This window comes from Tinamus guttatus, unplaced genomic scaffold, assembly GCF_059628265.1.
Source record: "Tinamus guttatus ecotype Peru unplaced genomic scaffold, ASM5962826v1 Tinamus_guttatus_pri_ptg000451l, whole genome shotgun sequence".
In the NCBI taxonomy this organism is placed as follows: domain Eukaryota; kingdom Metazoa; phylum Chordata; class Aves; order Tinamiformes; family Tinamidae; genus Tinamus; species Tinamus guttatus.
Window position 1 is genome coordinate 643,937 of NW_028288985.1, and position 25,230 is coordinate 669,166.

The window sequence follows — 25,230 nt, forward strand, 5'->3', positions numbered from 1 at the left end:
ATGGAATGCAGTGGCTTACAGGGTGGTATAAGGTTCTTTGCTTAAGAAAAATGAATTGCATTATTAGAATGTATTAAATTATTCCCTTTACATGATTTCAAAGGTGTCTCATGTGACTCGTGACAAGAAAGACATATCCATCTAGTTAATTTGGTTGAATAATTGTTTGTAAGAAATAAAATTGAGAAAGCTTTGGTAAATGAAAAGTCCTTAAACCAGATGCAATTTAGCTTATGCTTTTGTTTTTTGATGGAGTAGGGGCAGAAGAAGGGAAATAAAAATAGCCAGTGAGCAAGAGAGACCAAGATAGGATTCCAATCAGATCAGTCAAATAGGATAGGAAGGTTTAATTTCTCTTTACATGGACTCACCCTCTGAAATGTGATGTGCTTGGGTCTCCAATCTAGAGTTTAAGCGACATCTACATTTAGAAGCAGAAATAATTGGTGTGTTTTGTTTAAGCTGTCATGAAGTTGAGGAAAGTAGGATAGGATCATAGGTATATTGAGGGAAGAAAAAGGCACCATAAGAACGCACACATACATGTTTTTTTGTGTGATATAAGCCCACAGTTTATATATAATATGCTATTATTAAATCTATTCAATAACTTTGAAGTCTTTAAGCAAACAGAATACCTTTATAATGATTAAAGCATGCTACATCTATGGTACTTTTTTTAAATTTAATTTCCTGAGTGATTTGAGTTGATAGAAATAGTTAAGAAAATCTTTTGCAGAATTCCTTTGAAAATGCTGCTTCACTTTGACAACTTTTCAAATGAGTTTTCAGGAGACCTTTGATACAGTAGTAATATAGAACATATTCATAGTTTTGTAACCTGCATTTCATTTCCATTATTTTGAGGGTTAACTTGTTGCCTATGCCAAATGTAGTCAAAATGAATTATGACAAATTATTGAAAGATTTAGTGTACGTTGTTTCATTATGTGCATATTAATATCTTATGCTATAGTAATCAGGCCACTGAATCACCTTCAATTTGATGTAAATGTATTTTCATAAAACAAAATGAGGTGGGTTGTACAGGCTGCCATTTTTTCTTTTTTTTTTTTGGTTCTGATGATTGGAGATTGAAAAGAAAATAGTGTATTAAAGTCAAGTACCATAAAAGATCTCTGACAAATCTTACTGATGGTAAAGATAATGCATCTATTAGAATATGTTAAAAAATGAAAACATATTATATGTAGACATAAATATTATATGTAGACATAAATTTAAAACGATCTATGTCTAATAATTTGATGAGAGTTTTCTTACAAAGAAACAAGTTTTCCATTAGTAAGGGAAGAGAGAAATCTAGGAATGTTGTATTAGATGAGTATAGTTAATTCAGCAAACATCTGTCAGGCATTAATGTGTCACACAGGTTGATTTAAATATACTTTTTTGCAGTGTCTACAGATCTACTCTAAGTATCTTGTCAGACCTGTCAAACGGAGAGAAACTTGTAGAACATTTAATAAGAAAGGTGGATATTTCCTCAATTAATTATTCATATTTTATTTTTAATGAAGTTTTTTCATCTTAAATAAACAGTGCGATGGAATTATGCACTTAAATATCATGACCTAGCTTAGTCACTAAGAAGACTACTCTGCTGCACTGCTAGAGGAGTACAGCAAAGGTCGTCCTCTCGCTCAGAAATACTTTATTTAGGATAGCAATGTTAAGAGTTGCATTGGTAGAGATTAGTATATAGATGACACAGAGAAGCAGATAGTTTAACAATAGAGGTGATACAAAAAAATGGCATATATTCCATAACATTAAAAGAAAGTTCCAAAATAAAAGCGTGGCTTTTCAGTTGTGAGGTCTCATGTGATTCTTTGTGATGGTGGAAGATGAAATGAAAGTTAAGAATTGACCAGAGGAAAAAAATCAATGAAAAAAAATCAGATCATTTTGTTGTTAAGGCCCACATTTATCTCTTGCTCTGAGGAAATGCTTTTTATTGTAGATTAAAGATCTGTTAAAATAAACTCTATTATAATAGAATTTTTCCCTGATCAAAGCTCTCTGTTTTCTTAAAAGTGACTTATTTATCCTGGAAATTCCTAATGGCAGGAAGGGGCAGCAATCTTGTATCTTTCTCTAAATACTTTTCTCAGTTTTTTAAACTAAAATAAGCTAGAGGAGCTGCGCTTCAGTATTGGACAGTGCTGTTTGAGATTTTGCGTGGTAGCCTGTCTCTGCTAAAGCAGTCAATGAGACCTTATAGGAAGTAGCAAAAAGTTCTGAAAACACATCTGTAGGTTTGTTTAGATTAGGCCTTCAGATATATGCCCAAACAAATTTGATTCTATCTGGTTATGCTGTATGTCACCCTGTTGAACTTGTAGATGAGTTCTTTTCATTTCACCTTCATATTCATCTTCTACGGGAGTTATTCTTCATGGATTGCTGCTTACTGTTCTCCGTTGTTGATTTTGGAATATCTAAATAGCATTCATTTGGTATGTGGAGTGATATAAATTGTTTTTAATCATTTACTTTTGAAGATTCATATTTGCGAATTGTAATGCTGTTTACAAAATGAACACTTTATTGTGGGTGCATCTAATGAGTCATAGGAAAGCTGTGCAAGTTCAAGACTCAAAGCTAGACACTCAAATATATTGCCCAGATGTACAGTTTGGAATTAATCCTACTGTTAAACTTTTCAGTACTCTGCAGTGGGTCAAAATGCAGATTGCCATGTACCCCTGTGTTACTGAACGTCAGATTCAATTTAATTGATCAAAAAAAATTTATGCCACCCACTATGACTTTGTCAATCAATTTAGGTTCCTTAGTTTCCGTGAAGAATCTAACTATGTATTTTTATTATTGTCCTACTTTGTGTAACAAAGTTAAGAGTTCATTTACCTAAATACTGACAGGGACAAAAGTACCATTGTCCAAAATACAGCCCAGGAGATAGAGTCTAGTAGATGAACAACCATTTAAATCTAAAGAAGAAATTCAGTTATCGTGCTAATGAATTCACAGTTACACATTTGGTTTCTGATTGTCTGACATTAGGTCTTACGCAGACCTGATGCCTGTGTGTTTTGAATGCACTACACAGCAAAATTACGTGAGGCCTCATTCAAAGTTCACTAAAATTCCTGGAAAAACTTTTCTTGACTTTGATTCTTTTGGTCAGGTCCATAGAAAATAAGATGTCCTAAAATGTTATTACTATGCTGGTCAAAATATAAAGGTATCAAAATATTTAGATGCTTTGGAATGACTCATGAGAATTCAGTAGTGAATGTTGTATTGAAGAGTAGTAGTGTTTTCATCTTACCTGACACAGTGAAAAACTGGAATAATTATTTTTCTGACAGGAATGAAGTTTTCTTCATTGTCATCGTGCCTATTTAGAGTTACTTGACCATGATCACTCCTGGATTACAATATTAATAGTTGACCAGTGTGTTAAAATTCGGGCTTTCAAATAATATTCAACATATTTAATATAACTAAGGAATTATTCCATTTTTATTGTGGGAATGAAATGATGGCTGGAGAAAACAGCTTTTCAGCCCTGAATCTCCAACATGTTGGCCAGGTGACATGTTTTCCTTTGAGTAAGTGGAGAGTTACTTGAAACAACCGGCATTTCCAGGCATCTGAGCCTGTTTTCTGCCAGTGTCAAGAACAGCAAAGTAATGCAGTCTTTATTTTTAATGGTAACAAACTACAAGGAAAATATAATGATACAAAATGTTTAGAAATATTCACTTATTTTTGATCAGGTATCTTTTTTCTGCAAAATTGTTGACTGTGCAAAAAATCAAGTTACATATTGTTTTTCAAGAAGTGTGAGTCTAACAGAACCCTGAATTTCTCTCAGATATAACTTGTAAAAGTGTACTACTTTTGAGGAAACTGATTTTATAGTATTTTATAAAAGGCAAATATATAACTTAAAATATATGATAGTGATGTGAATGATGTTAATATATGCATCACCACCTTTACTAAGATGCAATCCAGGAATCTCAGTCCTAAGGTTCTTCAATGAACTGTTTCTGCTTTTTTTTATTTCAGTACAAGAAAATTTTCAATATTTTTTGTTAGAATCATCCTAACTTAAAGGTGATATAGCAGATACCAACTGAGATCCATTTTTTTCTGAATTTTTTCATAACCTAGCATTTGTCACAACTTTTTTGTGTGGATACATACCTGCCCTTTGAGCTCACTCTGTGTGTGGAGACATATTCCTAGGATCTTGTAAACTATCTATAATTTACAAAACTTGCTTCATGTTTAGTTTATCACAAAGATTAAATCTCTAATTATATTGGGTGGCATAATTGGGGTCGAAATGAATCTGTGATCCTAAATGGGGCTTACTAATGTAAAATATGTAACATATATTCGAATTGTACCAGATGAATTTATAATTTGGCATTAGCATTAAACAGCTGCTACCTTAAAGTGTATCAATTTGCTATGCACAAATTTAAAAAAGAATGGGAAATAGTTCAGACACTATTCTGTCACTGTCTGCACTTTCTCCACAAATTGCAAACATGTGGAACTGCCTAGTTTAATACTAGTTATCTTGGGCCAAGAGGTTTTCATCTTTGAGAAACTCCATGTTACAATTTACCTACCCCAAAGGAATCAGATGACATTCTGATTTAATGTAACTCCAGATTTAAAGTAACAATATTACAATATACATTCCTCTTTTATATGTTTTTTTAATGTACTATGTATGATTTGAGGACATTTCTCTATAAATGTTTCCAGATGAAATATATCATTATATAGATGCACAGATAGGCACAGTAACTCAAACTAAATAAAGAATTTACCCTTGTGTAAATTAGAATGACAAAAATAGACAAGATGTAACATATAATAACTTCCAATGAGCTTTTATTTTTGTATGTAATTGCCAGAAATTAAATAACCAGAAGACTGATTCAGCAATGAAGCTGACTGGAATTACCAAGAGGAGGTTTGTAAATACAAATTTTGCATACTGATTTTTTTTAAGCAAATTATTTAAGTATATATTTATCTATCGATCTCTGTCAAATCCCCCCTAACTATTGACTGCATTGCTTTGCTGTTTTTAAAAAAGTCAAATTCTATAAATTGAACTTTTTTTAATCAACTAGCCATTAATAGATGCCCAAAACTTCCAGTGAGTCTCAGATCACTGAAATATGGTCTGAAGTTTTCTATTGTAGCCCAAAGCAACTAACTAGTTAACCAGAGTTTGTTTTTCATCTGGGTCTATGAAATCTGGAGCTCTTTGCTCAGCATACCAGCTTTTGACTTCGCATATTCTATATTTGTTCTTCTGAATAAACTGTAGTCCCCCACCACAATGTGCTAGGGAACACGAGAGGTTGGATACAATGATAATCATCACCAGCAAGCTAACCTGTAATTGCCCTGGCAATGAATGTTTAATAGGAAGATGCTTAAATGCATTTCACAGATGTGATTGCAGATTTATCAGCTGTGAGTACGTGTGGATAAACTTCTCTGTGACATATCAGTAAACATCACTCTCCCACCTCACACGTACGCCTCCTGATTGTCTTTTTATTGTTCACATCCTGTTGCAGTTCATCCTCACAAATCTGATAACGCTTTGCCAAGTATGTCTGGGGAACATTGGGACTTACAGCACACGGGGCTGAGCATGGGAACTGATACGGTTGGTAGCAGAGTCTTGCACTAAACCTGACTGAGAAGTCTATTAGGCCCCACTAACAGTTTGTCTTTCCTGTAGAGAGCTCATCCTGTTAGGCAATTAATAGTAAATATCATATTTCATGAATATGCTTATATGAACTGTTGAATATATCTGTTGTGAACTGTTACTTCCCTCTGGAATCAGTGGAAAATGCTTTATTCATGTATACTTAGACTTGAATTCATGGTCTTAGAAATTGATCTAATTCAAGTATTCTCACTTGTGGTAAATGGTAATATGGTAATAGTATTATTTGGTAATCTCAGCTAAAGAGGAATAAATAAAAGGTAAATAAAAATTAGAGGGGACTGAGGATACTATGTAGCATGTTGTCCCACCAACGGGGAACTCAAAGCACAGTTCTTTATAATGAAAATGCTGGAGAATTGGTATAAGTGGGAATTTGAGCATAACTCAAGGAACAGATTTGGAAACCCTAATATTGAGATGGAGTAAAGTAAAGAAGCTGTTTTAGCTACGTAGATAGGAATATAAGATGTGGGAACTTCCTTGGGTCAGAAGGCTGCAACTCACGACCCAGAGTGTTTCAATTCTGTCAGTGGTATAGAAATATAAGGCAAACAGCTCGTCAGCTTCTGAAATAAACAGCTTCGTTCAGGTCTTCCTGAACCAGGATCTGCTCTTGTGAGCCTTAGCAAGCTTTGTTTGTTCAAGACATGTCTCAGGTGGTGTCCTCATGTGAAGAGACATTAAAATAGCTTGTTAGGTTTTGTGGGCTGTGTGGCAATTAAAACCTCAGGCAAGAGGTTTTTTGTGCCTAGCTCTGTTGTGATGCTACAGGATCTATCAGTGAATATTATCCAAATGTCCTTTTGTAAAAAAAATAAAAATAAAAAAAAAAGGGGGGGGCGCGAGGGGGTGGCAGGGGGGAGCAAAATGGAAATGCCAGATATTAGGCATTATGTTAACTGACAACTTGTCTCTCTTTTTAAGGCTCTTGGATGGCATGGTTGTTAGGGCACCCTGGCAGTTGGGAAGCTAGCACTTAGTTCTCTACTTCAGAATATCACTAATTCTCAGTTGTTTGTCCATCTGTCAAATGAATATTGCAGCACTTCCTTCTCCTCTTGAAGAGGGTAAGACTTTGAAGGCTGTAGGATATCATCATATGATCTTAACAGATGCCGAAAAATTGCCCTGGCTTTAGTGCAGACACAGAGGTCTTTTTAGTTTGTTTGGAGCACAACTTCATTCTGTTTACTTCCAGGATATAAAAATCTGTCATCTTATGGAGATTTTGGATAACAGTCAGTACTTATAATATCAAAGAGGAAGCCTTCTGAAGCCACTAGAATAGCCTGTAAGATAGAGACTGAAAAGAAGAGGCACCACAAAATTTCTTCAAAATTGCCTCCAAATCATTGATTCATCATTCACTTTTCCTATGTGCTAGATAAACCAGTATGTCATTCGGTCTACAAAGCTGGGAAATTCTGCCAAGAAAGAAAAAGAATGGTGATCAAGCATGCAAAACTGATTTGGCCGGTTAAAGATTATAGCTGTGAGATAGTAGCATTCTGCACCCCTTTCCCCCTGCCACTCTTTTCCATTGCCCAAATGTTTCCGGACAACCTTTTCCATAGAAAGTGTAATAAGCTGGCTATGGTATCTGTTTTTTACTGGAGAAATAAGTTGAGATATGTGAAATTTGTTTGGCTTTCATCTCAGATGAGCTTTTAGATTGTCCACAAAGACCTGAAATTAGGAAGGGATCATCAGATTTTCACCTGTATTGTTAGCCTCCTGTACCTCCATATTCTTCTATCTAATGTGGTTCTCATGATTTAACTCAATGTTCTGAATGAATAATTTGAGAAAGTGATCTGAATCTTTACAAAATCATACATGTCATTTCCTAAGTACAAATTTTCATCTCCTAAAGTTGTTAAAATAAATTACTTGTATTATTTTATTAGTTATTAGAACTTAATTACAAGTAGGAAATAGAAAAATGAAGCAACAAAAATATGACTTGCTAGCTTATTTTGCCAAACAATTTTAGTCTAATCCCTGCAGTTTGAAAATTTAGTGTAATTATCCAATCAAGTAGGGTCCATAGGGTCCAAAATCCATACAATTATTGATTAAGCTCTGGGGCAAAAAATGGGGAACACATCTGGGTGCTCCAGAAAATATTTTCAATAATCTTGTTATAGGAGGAACTCCAAGTTCCATTATGAGAAATAGTTACACATTTATCCTCTTGTTCAGCTACACCAAAGCCATATGCAGCAGAGGTGGATTTTAATATTCTGTATTACTGCCCCATGAAGAATAGAATATCAAGACAAAAACCTCTTTGCATGCACCTTCTTTTAAGTCTTGATGTAGTCTAAGACACCACTGGGCTACCTGATGCCAAAACGGGCTTCTGACAGTTCCAGAATGTTGTTTGTCGTGTTTAGTAAAGCAGGCCGTTCAATAAGCCAGGCTGTTCAATAACTCTGATTGTTCTTCAACCAGGAATATTCCTAACTACGCTTAGGACAGGAATACCTGTCCTGATTTTAGTTTCTGCCTATCTTAGAAGGTACTGTCAAATGATAATTACAAACATTGAAAAGAAAACAGGGGAAAATGCTTTTGGTGTTATATACGTGGATCAGAATTTAGGATCCCTGTGACTTTTTACTTTTGTCAATGGAAAGCATCCAAACGTACGCAGCGCTGGCATTCTGGGTTGAACCATGCAGGAGATGTCTGCACTGACATGCATGAGGGGGGTTGTGACCTTGCTGTCTTCAGCTTTTGTTTTTCAGCCCCTTCTCAACGGGTCGCAGGTATCTCCGCAGCTGAGCGCACCCGTTTGCTTTGCGGTAGGAAGGCACAACTTCCCCTGTTGTGCTCTGGACTTATAATTTTGTAATCAGACATCAGAGTCTGATTGCGATAATTGTGTGCCTAATCTGCATTCGGAATTACCAAGCTTATGCATGTCAATTAGATATTTGAGTCCACAGTTAGGTATTGCACATTCTGGTAATTGCACATGGAAATTAGGCACACAGTTGCATTAAAATGTTTGTGCACGCAGTTGAACAGATCCCAGTTCAACCCCCAGGTAATTCAGATGTTCATTTACAAGGCCTCCAGTATGGCGGTAAAGAGAGCTGAGATGGAGAAATATTATTTCTTGTGCAGTTTTGTACTGAAAGAACTGTTTAAGATGTAAAGATTAAATGTAAACACACTAACGGCCTTTTTGTTCATTAAGAACAAAGAATTCCTGTTTTCTAGGCTCTGTTCAATTAGAAAGTTATTTAAAGGGGAATTGAAATGTTTGATGCCCTAAAACCTCATTTCACTTTTTTAAAAATTTTTTTTAATTGATAAATCATTGATCTGACACTTGGTCCTAGCTGGGTTGAAATGCACTTATGCAGCTTATCGTGCATTCGGAAGGCACCAAATTATGGAGAAGTTGCAGAGAAGTGTGGACAAGTCGCAGGGAAATTTTGAAGGGGATACCTTAGTATGAAACACTGATATGCTTGTACCCAAATTTGACGATTCTTTTGAAAATAACTTGTCTTTTCTGATAGCGGAAGGATGCTAAAACATAACCGCAAGTGCATTGCTGTATTAACTAGATTTGTAAAACGGGAAAAGCTGAGTGTATGGGGTCTTGTGTTTTTCCCATAAATCTTTCTCAAAATAACACTTTTTATGGTCCAGCATTGCTGATGGCTGTGTCAATAGTGTGTCATTTGAAGCCAGAATAAGGTGTTACTCTTTGTTGTTGAGTGAAAAGCAGTGTCTCTATAGAAGAGCAGTAGGGGCACTAGCACGTCGTGATTGCTGAATAACCTCAGCTAGATGTGGCTTGGTCTACCCGAGGAAGCCCTTTGTGCTGCCTCTGAAGTGGAACACGGCTTCTTCTGGCACGAATCCGATCAATGCCATGCAGTCAGGGAGCCTGCTATGACAACGCCTAAACTGAACAGTAAAGAAATGGTAATTTACGTGGTGTTTGATTTTTCTGGTGGATACACAGTCTTGAAATACTCAAACAGCAAAGACAAGATTGGAAATCCTTCAAAGACAGATAGTGGAACCTTAGTAAAAAACACAAATTCAGTTTAATAATTCAGTCCCTTTGCAGAGTCACCTAGTAGCATCTGTTTGCTGTGAAGCCTGGAGGCAGAAAATATTGATTTGTTAAAATTCATAGTGCATGAAATTGATTTTTAACATTTTTATCATTCTGTATGTCAAACAAACATCACTATTGTATTTGTACATATATCAACAATATAATTTTCAACATGTATGTGTTGTTATAGTGAAGAAAGTTTTGACAGATTGCATAAAATGAATTATACACTAGAGATTGCATAGTTTACTAATATTTTTAGTAATCTGCTTAGGCCATGTATTCTAGTATGTGCATTGTATATTGTGATAAGGTATATGCGTTGTCATAAACCTTCCACAGTGTCAATGAAATGTTCAGAGCTTGTTTTATTACAAAATATTTCGAGTTTATTGAGTAGTAATGTATTTCAGAGAGAAGTTAAATATTTTTTACAATTTACATTTATCTGATTTATGAAAAAGTATGATTAGATTCTTATAAAATTTGGCTTAATGAATTTTCCGAGAAGTCTGTTTTGGTGCGACTCCCTCGGGTAGTGTGGACGCCCCTGTGACAGCTGTAGATGAACCTCTGCCGCGTTTCTGCGAGGGGAGGGCTGTGGGCGCAGGGCTCGTTCAGCAGGTTGAACTCTTCTGGTCAATACACAACCTCGTTGTGAAAGAGTCTTTGACATCAGTGAAACGAATAATAGTAAAGGCTTCTTTTCTGTGTCGTACCTAACCATTAACAAAATTTCCAGCTTTGAAAGTATCAGTTATGTGTGGCAATATTGTTCAGATGCTTCTTGGAAAATTTTATAAGGAATCTCAATGAGAAATTTTAAATTCATATGAACTTGAATATTCTAGAACTAGAAATATTTTCTAAAAAAACTGATGTATTTTCTGAGTTTCTAACTTGCTTTAATGACTATAACAGTTCTTTACTTTTGTTAAGCTTTGGTGTCTAGATTAATGGCCATATGCTTGAGGTGGAGCCAACCTGAGTATTGATGTTAACGGACAGTCTAGGAAACTGTCCTCTTTGCTTTCCCCCCTCTCATGTTTCAACACACATTAAATAACAAATGTGACTTATGATCAATTTAGACCTAAATTTCAGAGATGCTTTGAAATGAAAAATGGGATATAAAATACAAGGAAACTATCAGTTTTTTGAATATTTGGGTATTTTATTTCATTTTATTTTTATTATTATTTGTAAAAATGTGAAGAGCACAATTCAAAGGAGAGTACTATTTTAATTTCAATCCAAAAATAATCCCTTTTGATTTTGTTGTATATAATAATATTTTAAGAAAAATGTATGATTTATCATACTCTTTGTATGACTACACTAGTATTTCCCACCATTTACACCTCCATTTTCTTATTTCAAATAAATTATACTGCTCTAAAATACTGCTGCAATATCTTTTTATTTTACAAAATGAAAGAAAAATATTTTCTATCATATAGAATTAAAGGAATGATTTGTTTACTTGTTGATACCTTATATTGTATTTATGGATTATTATGATTCCTTATATTGTATTTAAGGATGCATTGCTCTTATAAATTTAAGCGGTTTAACTTCCTTCTCCGAATGTATTATTTTCAGAAGGAAGTATGCAGTGAAGTGCTATTATTGCTTTGAAAATGTGTTGCTTAGTAATTCATAGCTTACAATTTCTCTCAAAAATTGCAATTTGAAGTGCTTGCTTTGCCATTATCTTATAGGAATGCCATTTTTCTTTGAGCTTCCTTAATTATTGATATTAATATGTACGCTGTTGCAGTTACTGACAAAATTTCTCATGTTCATGTTTCAGCACTTCAGGGAGCACCTTGATAAGCTTTTTGCAAAAGGAATTGGAATGCTGGACATTGCTTTAAATGAAGCTTTCAACATGCTCAATGAAGTAAGTTAATGCTCTTTAGATATGCCCTGCTGACACCTTTCCTGTTTTTTAAGCAATTACTAGCAATCATAAGATAATAAATGTCCACTGATTCAAAAGTAGTATGTTGATAAAGCATTGCCTTATATAACAAAAATTGTAAATCACCTACAGGTGATAAAAGATGCAAGAAAATTGTCATTTTATATATACTGACCGTTTATATATACGCGTATATACATGTGTGAGTATTTGCACAGGATAAACCTACACACAAGTTTATTTTAATAGCTGGTGGAGGTGTTATTATCAGAGTAAAATGCTGATCTCCCATTTTTAGATGATTCCTTTTTCTTTGGAAGGACTAATGTTTTAGCAATTACAAGAGATGCTGCATTTCATAAGCATTTTAAAAATGCACATAATTGTTCCAATCACTAAGTGATTGCTCATTGCTTTGACTTTTGGCCTCATGAGTAATATTTCTTACGGTTTATGTAACAGGAGTTACTCTAACAGTTTTGCACTTATTTGTCTAAAACTTTAGCATAGTGAGAGAAATACAGAATTTTCAACACAAAACATTTGGAATCATTTTTCTTAGCTCAGAGGTATTAATATTATTTTTGCTATCTACCTGCCAAAACTTGAGGCCAACTTCTGATTTGCTGTAACATTCCCGTGAATAATATCTATGAACAGGCCGTCAGTCATTGCAATTTGGACATCATGAAAATGCAGATAATCCAATTCAGAACATCTAATTTCCCTCCCAAACTCCACTTAAAATTAATGTAGTATGCTGAGTACTCTGGGATATTGTCCTTCAAAGAAAAATTTAATTAAATTCAGGCCTGCTTTCTTTGCCTGAAGTGTTTTTCCTCACAAGGTGTTCATCAGTCTTATTGGTTATTATGAAAAGAATTTATGTAGTGTATTTCAGAGAGATTTTTAAATCAATTTTGATAAGTTTAAAATATATTGCTATGCTATATATTCCAGCAGAGAATAATTTTAACAATATTGAAATATTTCTAAAAATATTGATTCAACTGTCTCTCTGCTTTCCTGAGAATATGTATTGGAATGAGGAAGGAAAAAAGGAGAAAAATCAAGGGTAGTAAAAATGAAAGAAAAATACTGTGAGGAAGTCATCATAATATGTATTATGAGGAATTAAAATAAAATGTCACTATTAAATATTTCTTGTGATATTACTAATGAAAACTCTACCTAGTGTTTCCTGCCTGAAGCTTCTGTTTTGTTAAGATGAGTCTAGATTTAAGTTTTTTATAAGGAAAAATATCTTTTATATCTTTTTTTTTTTTTGTGACCACCTATAAACAGCTCTCTCTTCCAGGATCTTTACACTAACGAGCACTTACAGCATCGTGAACCATTAGATCGCAAAGCTCATTGAGACACGTGTAGCAAATGCTGTTGTGAGAGGCTGAGACACCAAAGATGTCAAAGGCTCACGTAGATTTTAAGGAGGGAGTTAAGTGTGAGGTATTTTGGTTTTCCTTAGCCTGAAGGCTAGCAGTGAAGTAGTTCAAGATGAATACATCTTTCCTTTATGTCCAAATGCCAAGAGCCCAAAGGTGAAATACCTGCTCTCACTGATCAATGAGACCTAAAGAAAACTTGAAGTCTTTTTCTCAGGACATACACATTCCAAGAGCTGGAATATTAGCTGTATCTTATTTCAAAATGATGCTGCATGTAGTCTGCATTTAATATTTTGCCTGAACCCTTTTCTTTTATAACTTTTCTGGGTATCCATTTAACTGCATGTGTGAAGCAACTAACCACCCTCCAACAGGAACAGTTCCTGCCAGCAGGGTTATAAGCCTATTAATACATTTCTCACAGCCTTTTTTATTATTATTTTAAACTAGTATTTTGCAGTTTAAGACTAAAACTGATTTGCTGTTTCCAGAAAAGATTTTTCTTCATTAACAAGAAAGTGTATGTTAGGATGTGTGTGTGTGTGTGTGTGTGTGTGTGTGTATATGTTTTCTTTCTGATAATTTAAAAGTATTAGGAGGCAACCTTATTGTGATTTAGAACACATACATATGGAGAAAGATTTAGAGAGGAGAGGAGTCATCTAGGCAAGTCAGTATCAGATGGCTGGCAGGTGAATGAAAAAAAATCGTGAGGACATTTAGTGATTAAGCAACCATTAAAAAATGTTACACAAAATTTGGTACATCTAATACTTTTTGTCTTTGAATCAAGATTATTTAAAGGCTTTAAAAAACTTTTCTGAAACAACAAAAAAGGGGTGATTATCACACAATTCAAACCTGAGATAGTCATTTGATGCCCAGATTACTGGGTGGAAATGTATGTATTATATTTTCTAGATGATCAGCGATTTTTCTTCCTCTTTTTTTTTTTGTTGTTGTTGTTTTGTTTTGTGATGAAAGTGCTACTGCCTGTATTTAGGCTGTTCTAACTCCTGCTGCTGCTTATCAAAGAGGTTCCAGTTCAGGTGTACAAGCAGAGATGGGGCACTTCTCACATGGCTGTTGTGCTGACAGCCAAGCTGCTAGTAGGAAGGGTAAAGAATGTTTTTCCTAGTAGTGTTAGTGGTGAATAATTCCAAATATTTCTGATTACACTTTCTGAGAATGAATAGTACTTCTCATTGCTTCACAGTTCATATTCAGAAAAGTTAAAAACATTAATTTTTTTAATCAAGTTTGAGGATATAAGAAGTTTAACATGTTTAGTAACAAGATTAAAAAAATCCATGCGGTGTTTATTCTGCCTGAACTGTAACAGATCCCTGGGTATCAATTCTCAGTGGGCCAAATGGAGGGTATTTCTGGTTCAGTAAAACTCATTGTAAGTAAATTTAATTGATTCTTATACATAAATAGATAAAGCTGAAAAAGCATTTTTGCTTTCCATTTTTATTTTTAAAGAAGATTTAATACAGGCATATTTTGACTAGAGCTTTCATGAGTGTAGAACTTTAATTTCTCTTTTTCATGGAATCACAGAGTGATTAAGGCTGGAGATTATCTAGTCCAAACTCCCTCTGTACAAGCAGGATCACCTAGAGCATGTCGCACAGGTTCACATCCTGGCGGGTTTGGAGTATCTTCAGAGTAGGAGGCTCCACAACTCCTCTAGAAAACCTATTCCAGCTTTTTGTACAATGTTTTGTAGGACTTTTTTTTTTTTTTCTAGGCTTATGAGATTCAATTGCTTTTAAATCATGCATTTTAAGAATATATATGAAATATATAAGCTCAATTGGGTTTTAAGTATACAAACAAACTAATCATAATTGATGAGCTAACAGAGAATAGAGATCTATGCCTGCTCACATTTTTAGAAACTTTGTCAACTATCACTCACGTTTACCAGAGTCCTCTTGGAAGCAAATGTTATCAAAATCACAGGTACAATAGGAAAAAAAAATCCTTGTTTTCTGGTCTCTCAGTCTGCCTTTTCCCTTCTGTCAACTGAGCAGATAAATAGAATGGAGACAAGTTGAAAACTGGCTTTGGATTGAAGGATTCACCTTAGGAATGAAACTCCCAAACAAAATATTCTCTAAAGGGTTTGACTTAAAAGAGTGGCTGTCTTTATACATATGTACATGGATTAGCTAATGGTTCCAAATCCTTTGCATCTTGAAGCATAATATTGATCATTATTTTCCAGACATAAAACCTGCTCCATAAGATGAAAACATGAGGACAAATGTCTTCCTCCACCCACTGCCCACATGTTCACCCAGACAGTGTGGAACTAGTTCCTTCCTTCCAGAGCGTGCCAAAAATGACAATGGGAAAAGCTGCATGAAGTACTGAGCACTCCATCTTTTGTTTGTTTGTTTGTTTTTGAGCAGAGAATATTGAAAGCTTCATTGTGAGCACCGAGTATAGAATCATAGAACCACAGAATGCTTAAGGTTGGAAGGGACCTCTAGAGATCATCTAGTCCAACCCCCTGCACACGCAGGGTCACCTAGAGCACGTGGCACAGGGCTGCGTCCAAGCGGGTTTTGAAGATCTCCAGAGAAGGAGACTCCACAACCTCTCTGGGCAGCCTGTTCCAGGGCTCTGTCACCCTCACTGTCAAGAAATTTTTCCTTCAGTTCCTGTGGAACTTTTGGTGCTTGAGTTTGTGGCCATTACCTTCTAGTTCACCAAGGGGAGTATAGTCTTAGAAACCAGATATACAACCATAAATGTCAACCATCCTCTGCACAAAATATCTCCTAGACTAGTTATCCAAATCTGTGTAAATTGAAAAATATTGCAGTCAGTGATCAAGAAAACCTGAGAGCCAGGACTTTTTTTCTCCAAAATCTGGGAGGCAACTTATATTTTAGTGATGCATGGTATGCAAATAGAGATAGAGATAAGCAGATAGCTGTGAGAATAAAGGGAGCTCTCACACTATGTACTGAATTATATGTGTGATGAAGGAGATGCCCATATCTTTCTAGGGCTGTGAAGGATCATGGTTATGTACATGTTCAGATCTGCTCAAGCTGGAGTAGTGACTCTTTCTATTTACATTATATAATGGAATATAATACCTTCAAGTGTTTTTTTGTATATATACTTCCAGAATTCACAGCATGAAAACTTTTTTGTTGCGGACAGGCATATCAACAAAGTCACTGAAAACTGCTTTAAGCACTCCAGAAAAACAGGCTACTTAATTTTCCTTTAATACAGTACTACTGCTAAGTGTTTTCTCCTTCACTTAGAGCATGTGACCTTTGTGTGTCATAAATCTATTCTTGTGAATTGCAGACTAGCTAAGGATTAAAAAAAGAGAGAGAGGAGAGGAAAAAAAAAAAAAAAGAAGCTTTCTCACAAATAGTCTGTGGAGATTTTGGCTAGGTTTTCAGAATGGCTCAGAGGGTACAACCATTAAACTCTGTTAATTTGTCTTGCAATTACCTGTCTTTCAGTTTTAGTATTTTCCTGAATTGTTAAGACCTGAACATGTTGATACTGATGTCTTTGAAAAGCACATTTGAAATCTGCTTCCAACTTCTTTCCAGCCATTCATTTATGCAGTGTTCATTAGTTGCTGAAGGAATATACAAGTGTTTGGTACAGTAGTTAGGCACCTACTATATCACGTGGCAACTGCAATTATCTCTTTTGGCAACAAATGTGATCTTTGCAGTGATTACCTTTAAAAAAAAAAAATCATTGCCAATTAAATAAAATTCTGTGACATTTCAAAGACTGTTAATCACAACCAAATGCTCTAAATGTCAGGATACATGGAAATTTTCACTACTAACTGATGAATCACTGAGTTAATTGTAGTTCATCATAAGGCCTTTGTCATTGTTATTATTATGGAAAACACTTTCATCACTCTTGCTATTCATTAAAAATAAAGTTCTAGACAAATATGAGAAGATATTACTCATCAAAGCATTTGAATTTAATCGCATTCTTCAAAATTTTCAAACAACAGATAACAGTGTAGAATAATACAGATGCATACAAAGTAATGTTTTAAAATAAATCTCTGAAACATTCCAACTCTCTTTGGAAAAACTGACATGATTGAAGAATTTTTATTTGAGGGTAGGCTACCTTGCATCTGTCACAGGTGAGAGCTTTCACAAACACAGTGACCAGTATACAACTAACTTGCTGTAAATCCACATTCACTTCCCCTTAACGTATTCCTGTAGCCAGTGTACGTTAATGAGGTTCCAGACAAAACAGTAGAGCTCTGTTGAACAATATTTGTGGATAAGGTTACACAGGTGTAGAAATGAGAAATGAAACTGTTGAAACCCATCATCCACTCTTTCCTACTGTGGATGTGACTATAAAGATGAGATTTCAGCCATTATGAACGTTTTCTAGAAAAAAGACTTTGCATTATGGAAAGAACAATGAAGAATAAATGAGGGCAACTCAGAAGAAGAAATAATGAAGTCATAGTAGTTGCTGCCCCAAATGAAGCCAGAATCCTCTCAATAAGTTTAGCTACAATAATCCAGAGGCAGATAGAGGCCTGGAAAGGTAATTCATTTTTAATTAAAATACACTTTTTCTTTCTTTCTTTTATTTTCTCCTTATATGGGATTACCATTTCTTTGAGTACTCTTCAGTGGAGGTAGGCTGATGAGGGTGGGACAAGAAAATGAGAAAATTATCACTTGGGCTTCCTCCTTATGAAGAGGAAGGTGGTAAGATGAAGTCTTGTCTGACCTCAGACTTGCTAATGTATCAGAAAATTGCAAGCGAGAGAACAAAAGCAGATTTTTTCAGCTATTAGAATCTATCCAAGCAGTAACTGAACATACAGAAAGCAGTTGTGCTCAGATCATAGGCTATGGATCTTTTCAGACTTTAATTAATGTTTTGTATAGGGTAATAAAAAATCAGATTATTTGCCAACTTTTTGTTTTGTTGCTGAAAAATGGTTCACCTATCTTAATTTTGCTGAATATACAAATTATCTCAAACAAGATCCTATTATGAAATAAGAGCAGATGGAGCAATATAGTTTTAAATTTAACGCACCAATTCCAGAATTAAAAAAAAAAAAAAAAAAAAGCTTAATTTATGGTTTAGTCCAATTGACTTGTTCTTTGACCATGAGAAAATTACATCTCTCTGTGCAGTGATAAAGTTTTCTTTCTCTACACTAATGGATATGTTGACTGTTGTCTAAATACTTGTACTTTGGTACTGCAGTTTGGACTACTTATGTGTATTTATTCTGAGTAAAAGAAGAGTCTCGAAATATGTAAATATTGGTGCTCCCAGTTAAACATTTTATGAGAAATAAAAATGGACTGTAATCCTCCATTGAGTAGTCAAAAGTCTATATCAGTGCTGTACTTGCTGTACATTGCAAAAAAAAAGTCAATGGTTTATTTCTTCTTCTGTCTTTTTAGAATGATATTTTGAAACAAAGCAGACCTAGTTAGATCAATACACATACACATGGAAAAAAGTATGGATTTCATACACTCTTTACATAGTTTTTTTTTTTTTTTTAAAAAAAAGAATTGCTATCTTTAAATGTTTCTTTATATTTTTCAAGCTGATAGAATTGGTATATAATGAATCCTTCTGCTGTTAGACAATCCACATTACAACTTGTTAGTTGCATAGTAACAATGCTAAAATGTTTTCAAGCTAAGACTTTCTCTTCTCTGTGTGGTCAGACATTCTGTAAAATCTGGGTTAATCTAATAAGATCCTATCTATCATTTAACAGGAATATGTTGTATTTCAATTTGTGTTTCCTTTCACAGTTCAATCACACGGGACAAGGAAGTATTTGCAGCCAAGCCATAATGCTGATTACTGATGGAGCTGTGGACACATATGATACAATATTTGCAAAGTATAACTGGCCAGATAGAAAGGTATGTTATTCCTTTATTTGATGGAAAATCAAAAGCTTCTCATCCATTATAAAGTGTATATAACTAGAAAAGTGTACCTACTGAAAAACCTCCTTAATAATTTAAAAATATTTTGGGTGACTGGGTGATTCTCTAATGATCAAAACGATTCTTACGCAGTATTGCTTGAAAGTAGATGTGACCTTTTTCTGTTGTAATGAACTTAGGATAATAAGATATTAAGGAAATCATTTCCTCCAAGGTATGGTCTTGACCATTATTTCCTCACTGAGACATCATTAAATGTTAACAATTTTACTTTGCTTTTTCCCAAAACGTTCATTCATAATTCAGTGCTTTGGGTCACTGACAAGTGTAGGTACTACATGGATCACGATGTGTGGATTGTTTACTATGATTACAGAAGGAGCAGATGTAGTACTTGGGTATATTTGTTCACTTCCATTCATTTGACAAAGTGAGAGGTAGAGCTTGCAATTAGTGAGAATTAATTAACAATTAATTTGGTTCTGTCATTCTATGTGAAGAAATTTGTCTGGAATATAGCTAGCTTATTGTTTAACACATGGATGCTATGTTCTAGCACAGTAATGCCTTGTATTTTAATAAGAAAGACTCTGCTAGGCCTGCTGTTTGAATGTGAAACATTTCATTTTCTTCTACACTTTATTTTTTCTTCCTCTAAAACAAATTTGGATTTTGTAGGAAGACTTGGTTTTTGAGTTATCTGCCATGTTATGTACCTGTAGAAGCAATATCACTGTGCTGTTTGAGCAAATACATGATAACATGCAAGCACAGTGGCAGGTTTCAGTATTTTGTGGAAAAACATAATAGTTTTGGCTTTTACTTTTTTAGTCATGTTTCTTCCAGTTTTAAAATTACATTTGTTTTCCGTGCTCACTTTTCTTGTTTACTTGAACTAAACATTATTAGTGATTCAAGAGAAAGAGAAAATAGGAAATTGGTGACTTTTTACTGATCTTCTGAAAATGTTATGTCAATTACTGTCATTACCTACAGTAAAAATGACATTCATCTATTCTGCTTTCTGTTGGTTGAGTTTTTTATTCAGAGAATGTAGAATAATGACTGTAACTGCAATCTGAAGATCTGTTTTTCTCCTCAGAGACCTTGCTCCCTTCATGTTGTTCAACTTCTATAACTTCATTTTCAAAAAGAAAAAAAGTTCATTCTTTTTGTGCTTTTGCCATGACACACTGGCAAGTCTGTCATCTTTAAAAGAATGCAAAGGTGCATTCTGTATTTGCATATTTTGAGGAGGTCTCTGATACTTTTCGTGTGAATTGACGATCGCCTTTGTGTAGTGGAAGGAGGGAAGAAGTCATTATTCCTTAATTGATGCATTAAGATGTAGACATAGATATTATGAAGAATATCCACTGGATGTCAAGAATTGTTGGTTTTGATACTTGTTATGCCTGATTGGGGCACATCTCAACTGGCAATGTCAATGTTTCTGATATAGAATTATTTGTTTTTACTTTGTGCTATGCAGAGTATGTCCTTGAGATACTCCTTGTATGTGCAAGTCAGAGAGAGTACTTGATCTAGGATTTCACTCCTTAATTTTGTTCAAGGGTTTTCAGTTAGGTTATTTGTTGTAATTTATGCAGAAATATTTCCTACCTTTGCTCTTCTGTATTTATTATTGAAGATGGGTAAACAATAATAAGGATCTCTTCAGGGGAAAAGTTTTGTGTTGATTTTTCTGTTGATGAATTAGACAGAGGGAAATTTAGAGCTTTATGAAATGTATTTGTCAATTGAAATTACCAAATATTTCTGCAAGCAAGAACATATTTGTGTTGTAGTTTTTTTTCCATCTGGTTTAAATATTCAAAAGGTAATCTGCCTTTTTAGATGGGTCATATGCTACGTTTTTAGTTCCTAACTATATGAGCGCAATTCTTTAATAGGTTTTATGTTAACTTGCTCTACTCATGTAAATGCCTCATACTAATATAGTCCCAACATCTCTCCTAAATCCTTCTTTGTATTTACAGTTTTCTCCTAATGTGATTATTTTAATTGTTGCTGCTTCAAACTACACATTTTTGCTTTTTCATGAAATGAAAAGCTTGCTTTTTCATTTTTTTCCATTACTGGATGTTATCAGACACTTCTGCCTATCTGAATCATCTGTGAAGTGTTAAGCTTAGCTATATGATTCAATTGTTACTGTTAATTGTTTAGTTAAAAATCTTGTAATGGCACAAGATTTCCTTGATCAGATGAAGCATGATGAATTTTCATTCAAAGAATACATAAATATCTCAACTTCACTAAGCTTTTAAATAAACTGAAAAATTTAAACAATTTAAGCGGTGGATATAAGTAACATGAATCTAAATTATCTTAGGAATTTGAGTCATTATTTGTGCTATTTCCCTCCCCACTTATTTTATCTCTTTTCCAGTTTTTGTATGATTGATTAACTTTGTAGACAAGCACCGATTCTTTTCCATGCAAAAATAACCCATTTTGTTTTATGGAAAGTGAAGCTTAAGAGATGATGATTGAAAATCATTTCTTGTGGCCAGTACTTCTCTCCTTACTTACAACTTAAACCAGATAATATCCAGGTAAGCCTTGAAGGGTTTCAGGATAACTTTTCCATATATCTAGCAAACACTGACCTCTAAGGAGATCTAAGAATTGCTCAAAAGGATGTGCCTTGCCTTGCATTTTCTTACAACCATAAATTTACTTCCTCCCTGAAGAAGGGGAGGAGAACATAGGGAAACTCTCTTTATCATATGAAATCAATAAAGAATTTTCTGACGCAGTCATTGATTATTTTCACAAACCCATGCACTACATATACCATGTGCAAGGGAATGTTTCGTTTTCTAGTCTGCAATGTCTTGTCATTTTCTTATCATTTAGCTGTTTTCTGTCACTTTAATACTGTGGTGGGCAGTGATGAACACCGTAACAGCTCCAATTCAGAAACGTTCTCAAGTTTGTGCCTATCTCAAGTACTATGTCAGCTAAGTACATATTTTAGTTATATTTTTCTCTGTGTTATATAATATTAAAAATACCATCTTTAGTTGCAGCAGAAACATCTTGTCGCCTATAACAAATTGTATAAACACAGTTGATGGCTGTCTTTGTATTATTGTGAAGTCTTTGCTAGCTCGTGACAAACTGTGACTGACGCTGACAAATCTTTGTGACAAGTGACACTGACAAAACCTTTCTCCCCGCTCTACTCAGGCCATCTATACCTTTGAATAAGGTATTGTTTTTAAAAATGGTCTATGCAATCAGGGATCAGCTCACCATATTACCTGGCTTTGTAGATATATTCACTGTGGCAACTGGAAGAACTACCGCTACATTCTAATAATATATGAAATACACATTTTGCAACATTAAGTTTTAGAAAAACAACTCTACAGCTCCTATTTAATCACAAAAGTAGCTGAAATAAGGCATTCTTTTATTCTGGGGCATTGGACTGTTTTTGTTTATGAACTAGAGACTTACGACCATGGGAGCAGGGGGGTTGGACTAGATGATCTCTAGAGGTCCCTTCCAACTTCAACCATTCTGTGAAAGCTACTCAAAATTACCTTCTGGTCTGTTCCTTTGAAAAAGGGAGCATTTTCATTGTATTGTTTTTGTTTGCTTGTTTATGAACTCCTGTTTTCCTCACACACACAAAAAAACTATTTTCTTACATATTCTTTCCTTCTTAAAATGTAAATCTTGTAGTGCTATATTTATTGCATACCATGTTTTATTTGTATGATAAAGGCACTAAGTTGTTAATGTCTGTTTACTTTTTATGTTAGTCCTTACATGGAATTTTGCACTTTAAACAGCTAGAATCTCACACATTATAAATTATTTTTATGCCATGTACATAATTTTTCTCATTCATTAAACTTTTTTCAGTATCTTCAAATTCCTGCATTGGACTTGAGACAGATCTGCTATGTAGATACTGTTCTTAAGCATTTGACCATGTTCCTGTGTACCAAGCATCCATTCAGCCTCCTGATCCCTTTTCTTCATTAGTTAAAATGATCAAGTGCTGGATATTTTGCAGTTGAGTCTCTTTCTTTTCCCCAGTTATCCTACCATCAAGTCCTAGACTTCTGTAAAGCCTGTTTCCCCATTGTTCTAGAGCACCTCAAAAGCATTTCTTCCATAACCATGATTCAGGGAGGACTTAAAATACCATTGAGACTAAGATAGGAATATAATTTAAGTATAGAAGGAAATATTTTTGTGAAATTTCAAATTGTGCAAGTTGGGGGTTCCAGGGAGATTTCATTCTGCGTGGAAGAGAAAGGCTTTTTCTCTATCTTTTCTTTCTGCTTATTAATCATTACAACAAGGCAGAGATTAAAGTTTGAAGGATTCTTTTTGGAGGGTGAATGTACAGAATATTGCAACAGAATATTTTGCAAAAATCAGCTAATGCTCCCTGAAATATGTTTGAACAGAACTGTTGAATTAAAAGAATTAGTAGAATTGTTCTTTTCTTTCCCTTGTCCACTTCACCTCTCCCTCCCTTTAAAGAATTTGCTGCTGCTGTACCCGCTGTGTGCTTGGTAACTGGTTAACTTTCAAGAACAAGGGGGTTATGTGGGCATTTCATAGGTCTTTCAAGCTATGACACAACTTATATTAATTAGCTATCTTATAGGCTCCCAATGAAAATTGGGTAGGAGGTCTAACAGAAGTTCTTGATTTGGGATAGAGAGAAACTGCTCCTCACAGAAATGGTTGAGTTTATTTCCTGCCTCATCTGCAATTTAGTAAGAATTAAAATAAGTTAAGAATTCATTTTTAGGCCAATCTTTGATATGAATAACTTCCCCCCCCCAAAAAAAACTTAAAACCAAAAAGGAGTTTCTTTTGTAAAGATAAGGGTAATTGAATCATCCTCGTGGTATATGTGGATTGCCAGAGGAAGGATTATTGCTTCTCAGATACAGAGTTATACGGTTGGCTAAAATCATATAGTGGCTAATGCTTTCTGAATGTTTCAGGAATTTTAGTTGGGGTGATCATTTATACACAGTTTAAATGTATATCCAAAGTGTCATTACCCTGTTAACGTTTGTCATGTAATTGGGAGTAGATACAGAAGTAAATTACCTACGAGTCATGCAGAATAGCTAATAAACAATGGACAGTCTAAATGGAGAATAAGCTGCAATCTGCAATAGATTGTCTAAAGTATTTTTCAGGAACTTACAAGTATGAGGGACATAAAAATCATAAGCTCTTTACTAGCAAAAGAATTCATTTTTATGTAGTGATTCTGGAGACATTAAGAAAGGGTTCCAAAATTTAAGATATAATGTGTATATGTAAGACATGCCTAGATGACTGCAAGTAATCACTAGTTGCATCTGGCATAAACTCTGTATCACTGAAATATGTGGCTGAAAGCCATTATTAACAAGAGAAACTCAAGTATTGTAAGGAAGTCTCATAATAAGAACCTGACATCTTATGGATTCTGTTTACTAACCCACAAAATAAATATAATAAAGCGCGACCTGATATTTGAGGCACTGTAATATCTTTTTTCTTCTTTTGCCTGTGTGTGTGTGTTTATGGAGTAATTATACTAGACGCAATACTAGTTAGAGTAGATATGTACTCCACTGTGTATCTGCTCTAACTATACTAGTAGATAGAGTAGTTAGAGTAGATATACGGTAGATAACTGTACAAACATGCCAATTTCATTCTGTAAGCTTTGTCTGTCCTTGAAGTAATGGCTTTTGTGAAGAATTGTATCATTCATTTAAGGAAAACAGCTAGATATTTCTTGAAGTTCTTAGGCAACATGGTAAAAACTGTATTTTAGTTAGCTGCAGTTTAGTTGCTGAAATTATTTTGAAGGCCAGGATAAAGTTCTTTGTTTATTTTTACTTACTTTATAGTTTATGCATCTTCAGAAAAGATAAGCTGAAAAAATATTTGGAGTCTCAACTAGATCTCTCCTGGTTTAGATGAGTAATCCAAAGTCTCTGTAAAATATTAAGAATATGTGTTGTTATTAGTCAACAACCCAGCAAGAAAGTGATTATAGTTATTTATGACTCCATTTTAGTCCATTGTGT

The 25,230-nt window shown here is 34.4% G+C and overlaps 1 protein-coding gene across 1 annotated transcript in view; it reads left to right on the forward strand.

The window, feature by feature from the left end:
* Positions 1 to 25,230, forward strand: part of CACNA2D3 (calcium voltage-gated channel auxiliary subunit alpha2delta 3) — a 390,523-nt gene that overhangs the window by 170,497 nt on the left and 194,796 nt on the right. Inside the window, exons 10-11 of the mRNA XM_088532049.1 lie at positions 11,662 to 11,751; positions 19,001 to 19,114. Of these exons, the coding sequence (XP_088388175.1) occupies positions 11,662 to 11,751; positions 19,001 to 19,114 (204 nt within the window). The remainder of the gene's footprint in view (positions 1 to 11,661; positions 11,752 to 19,000; positions 19,115 to 25,230) is intronic.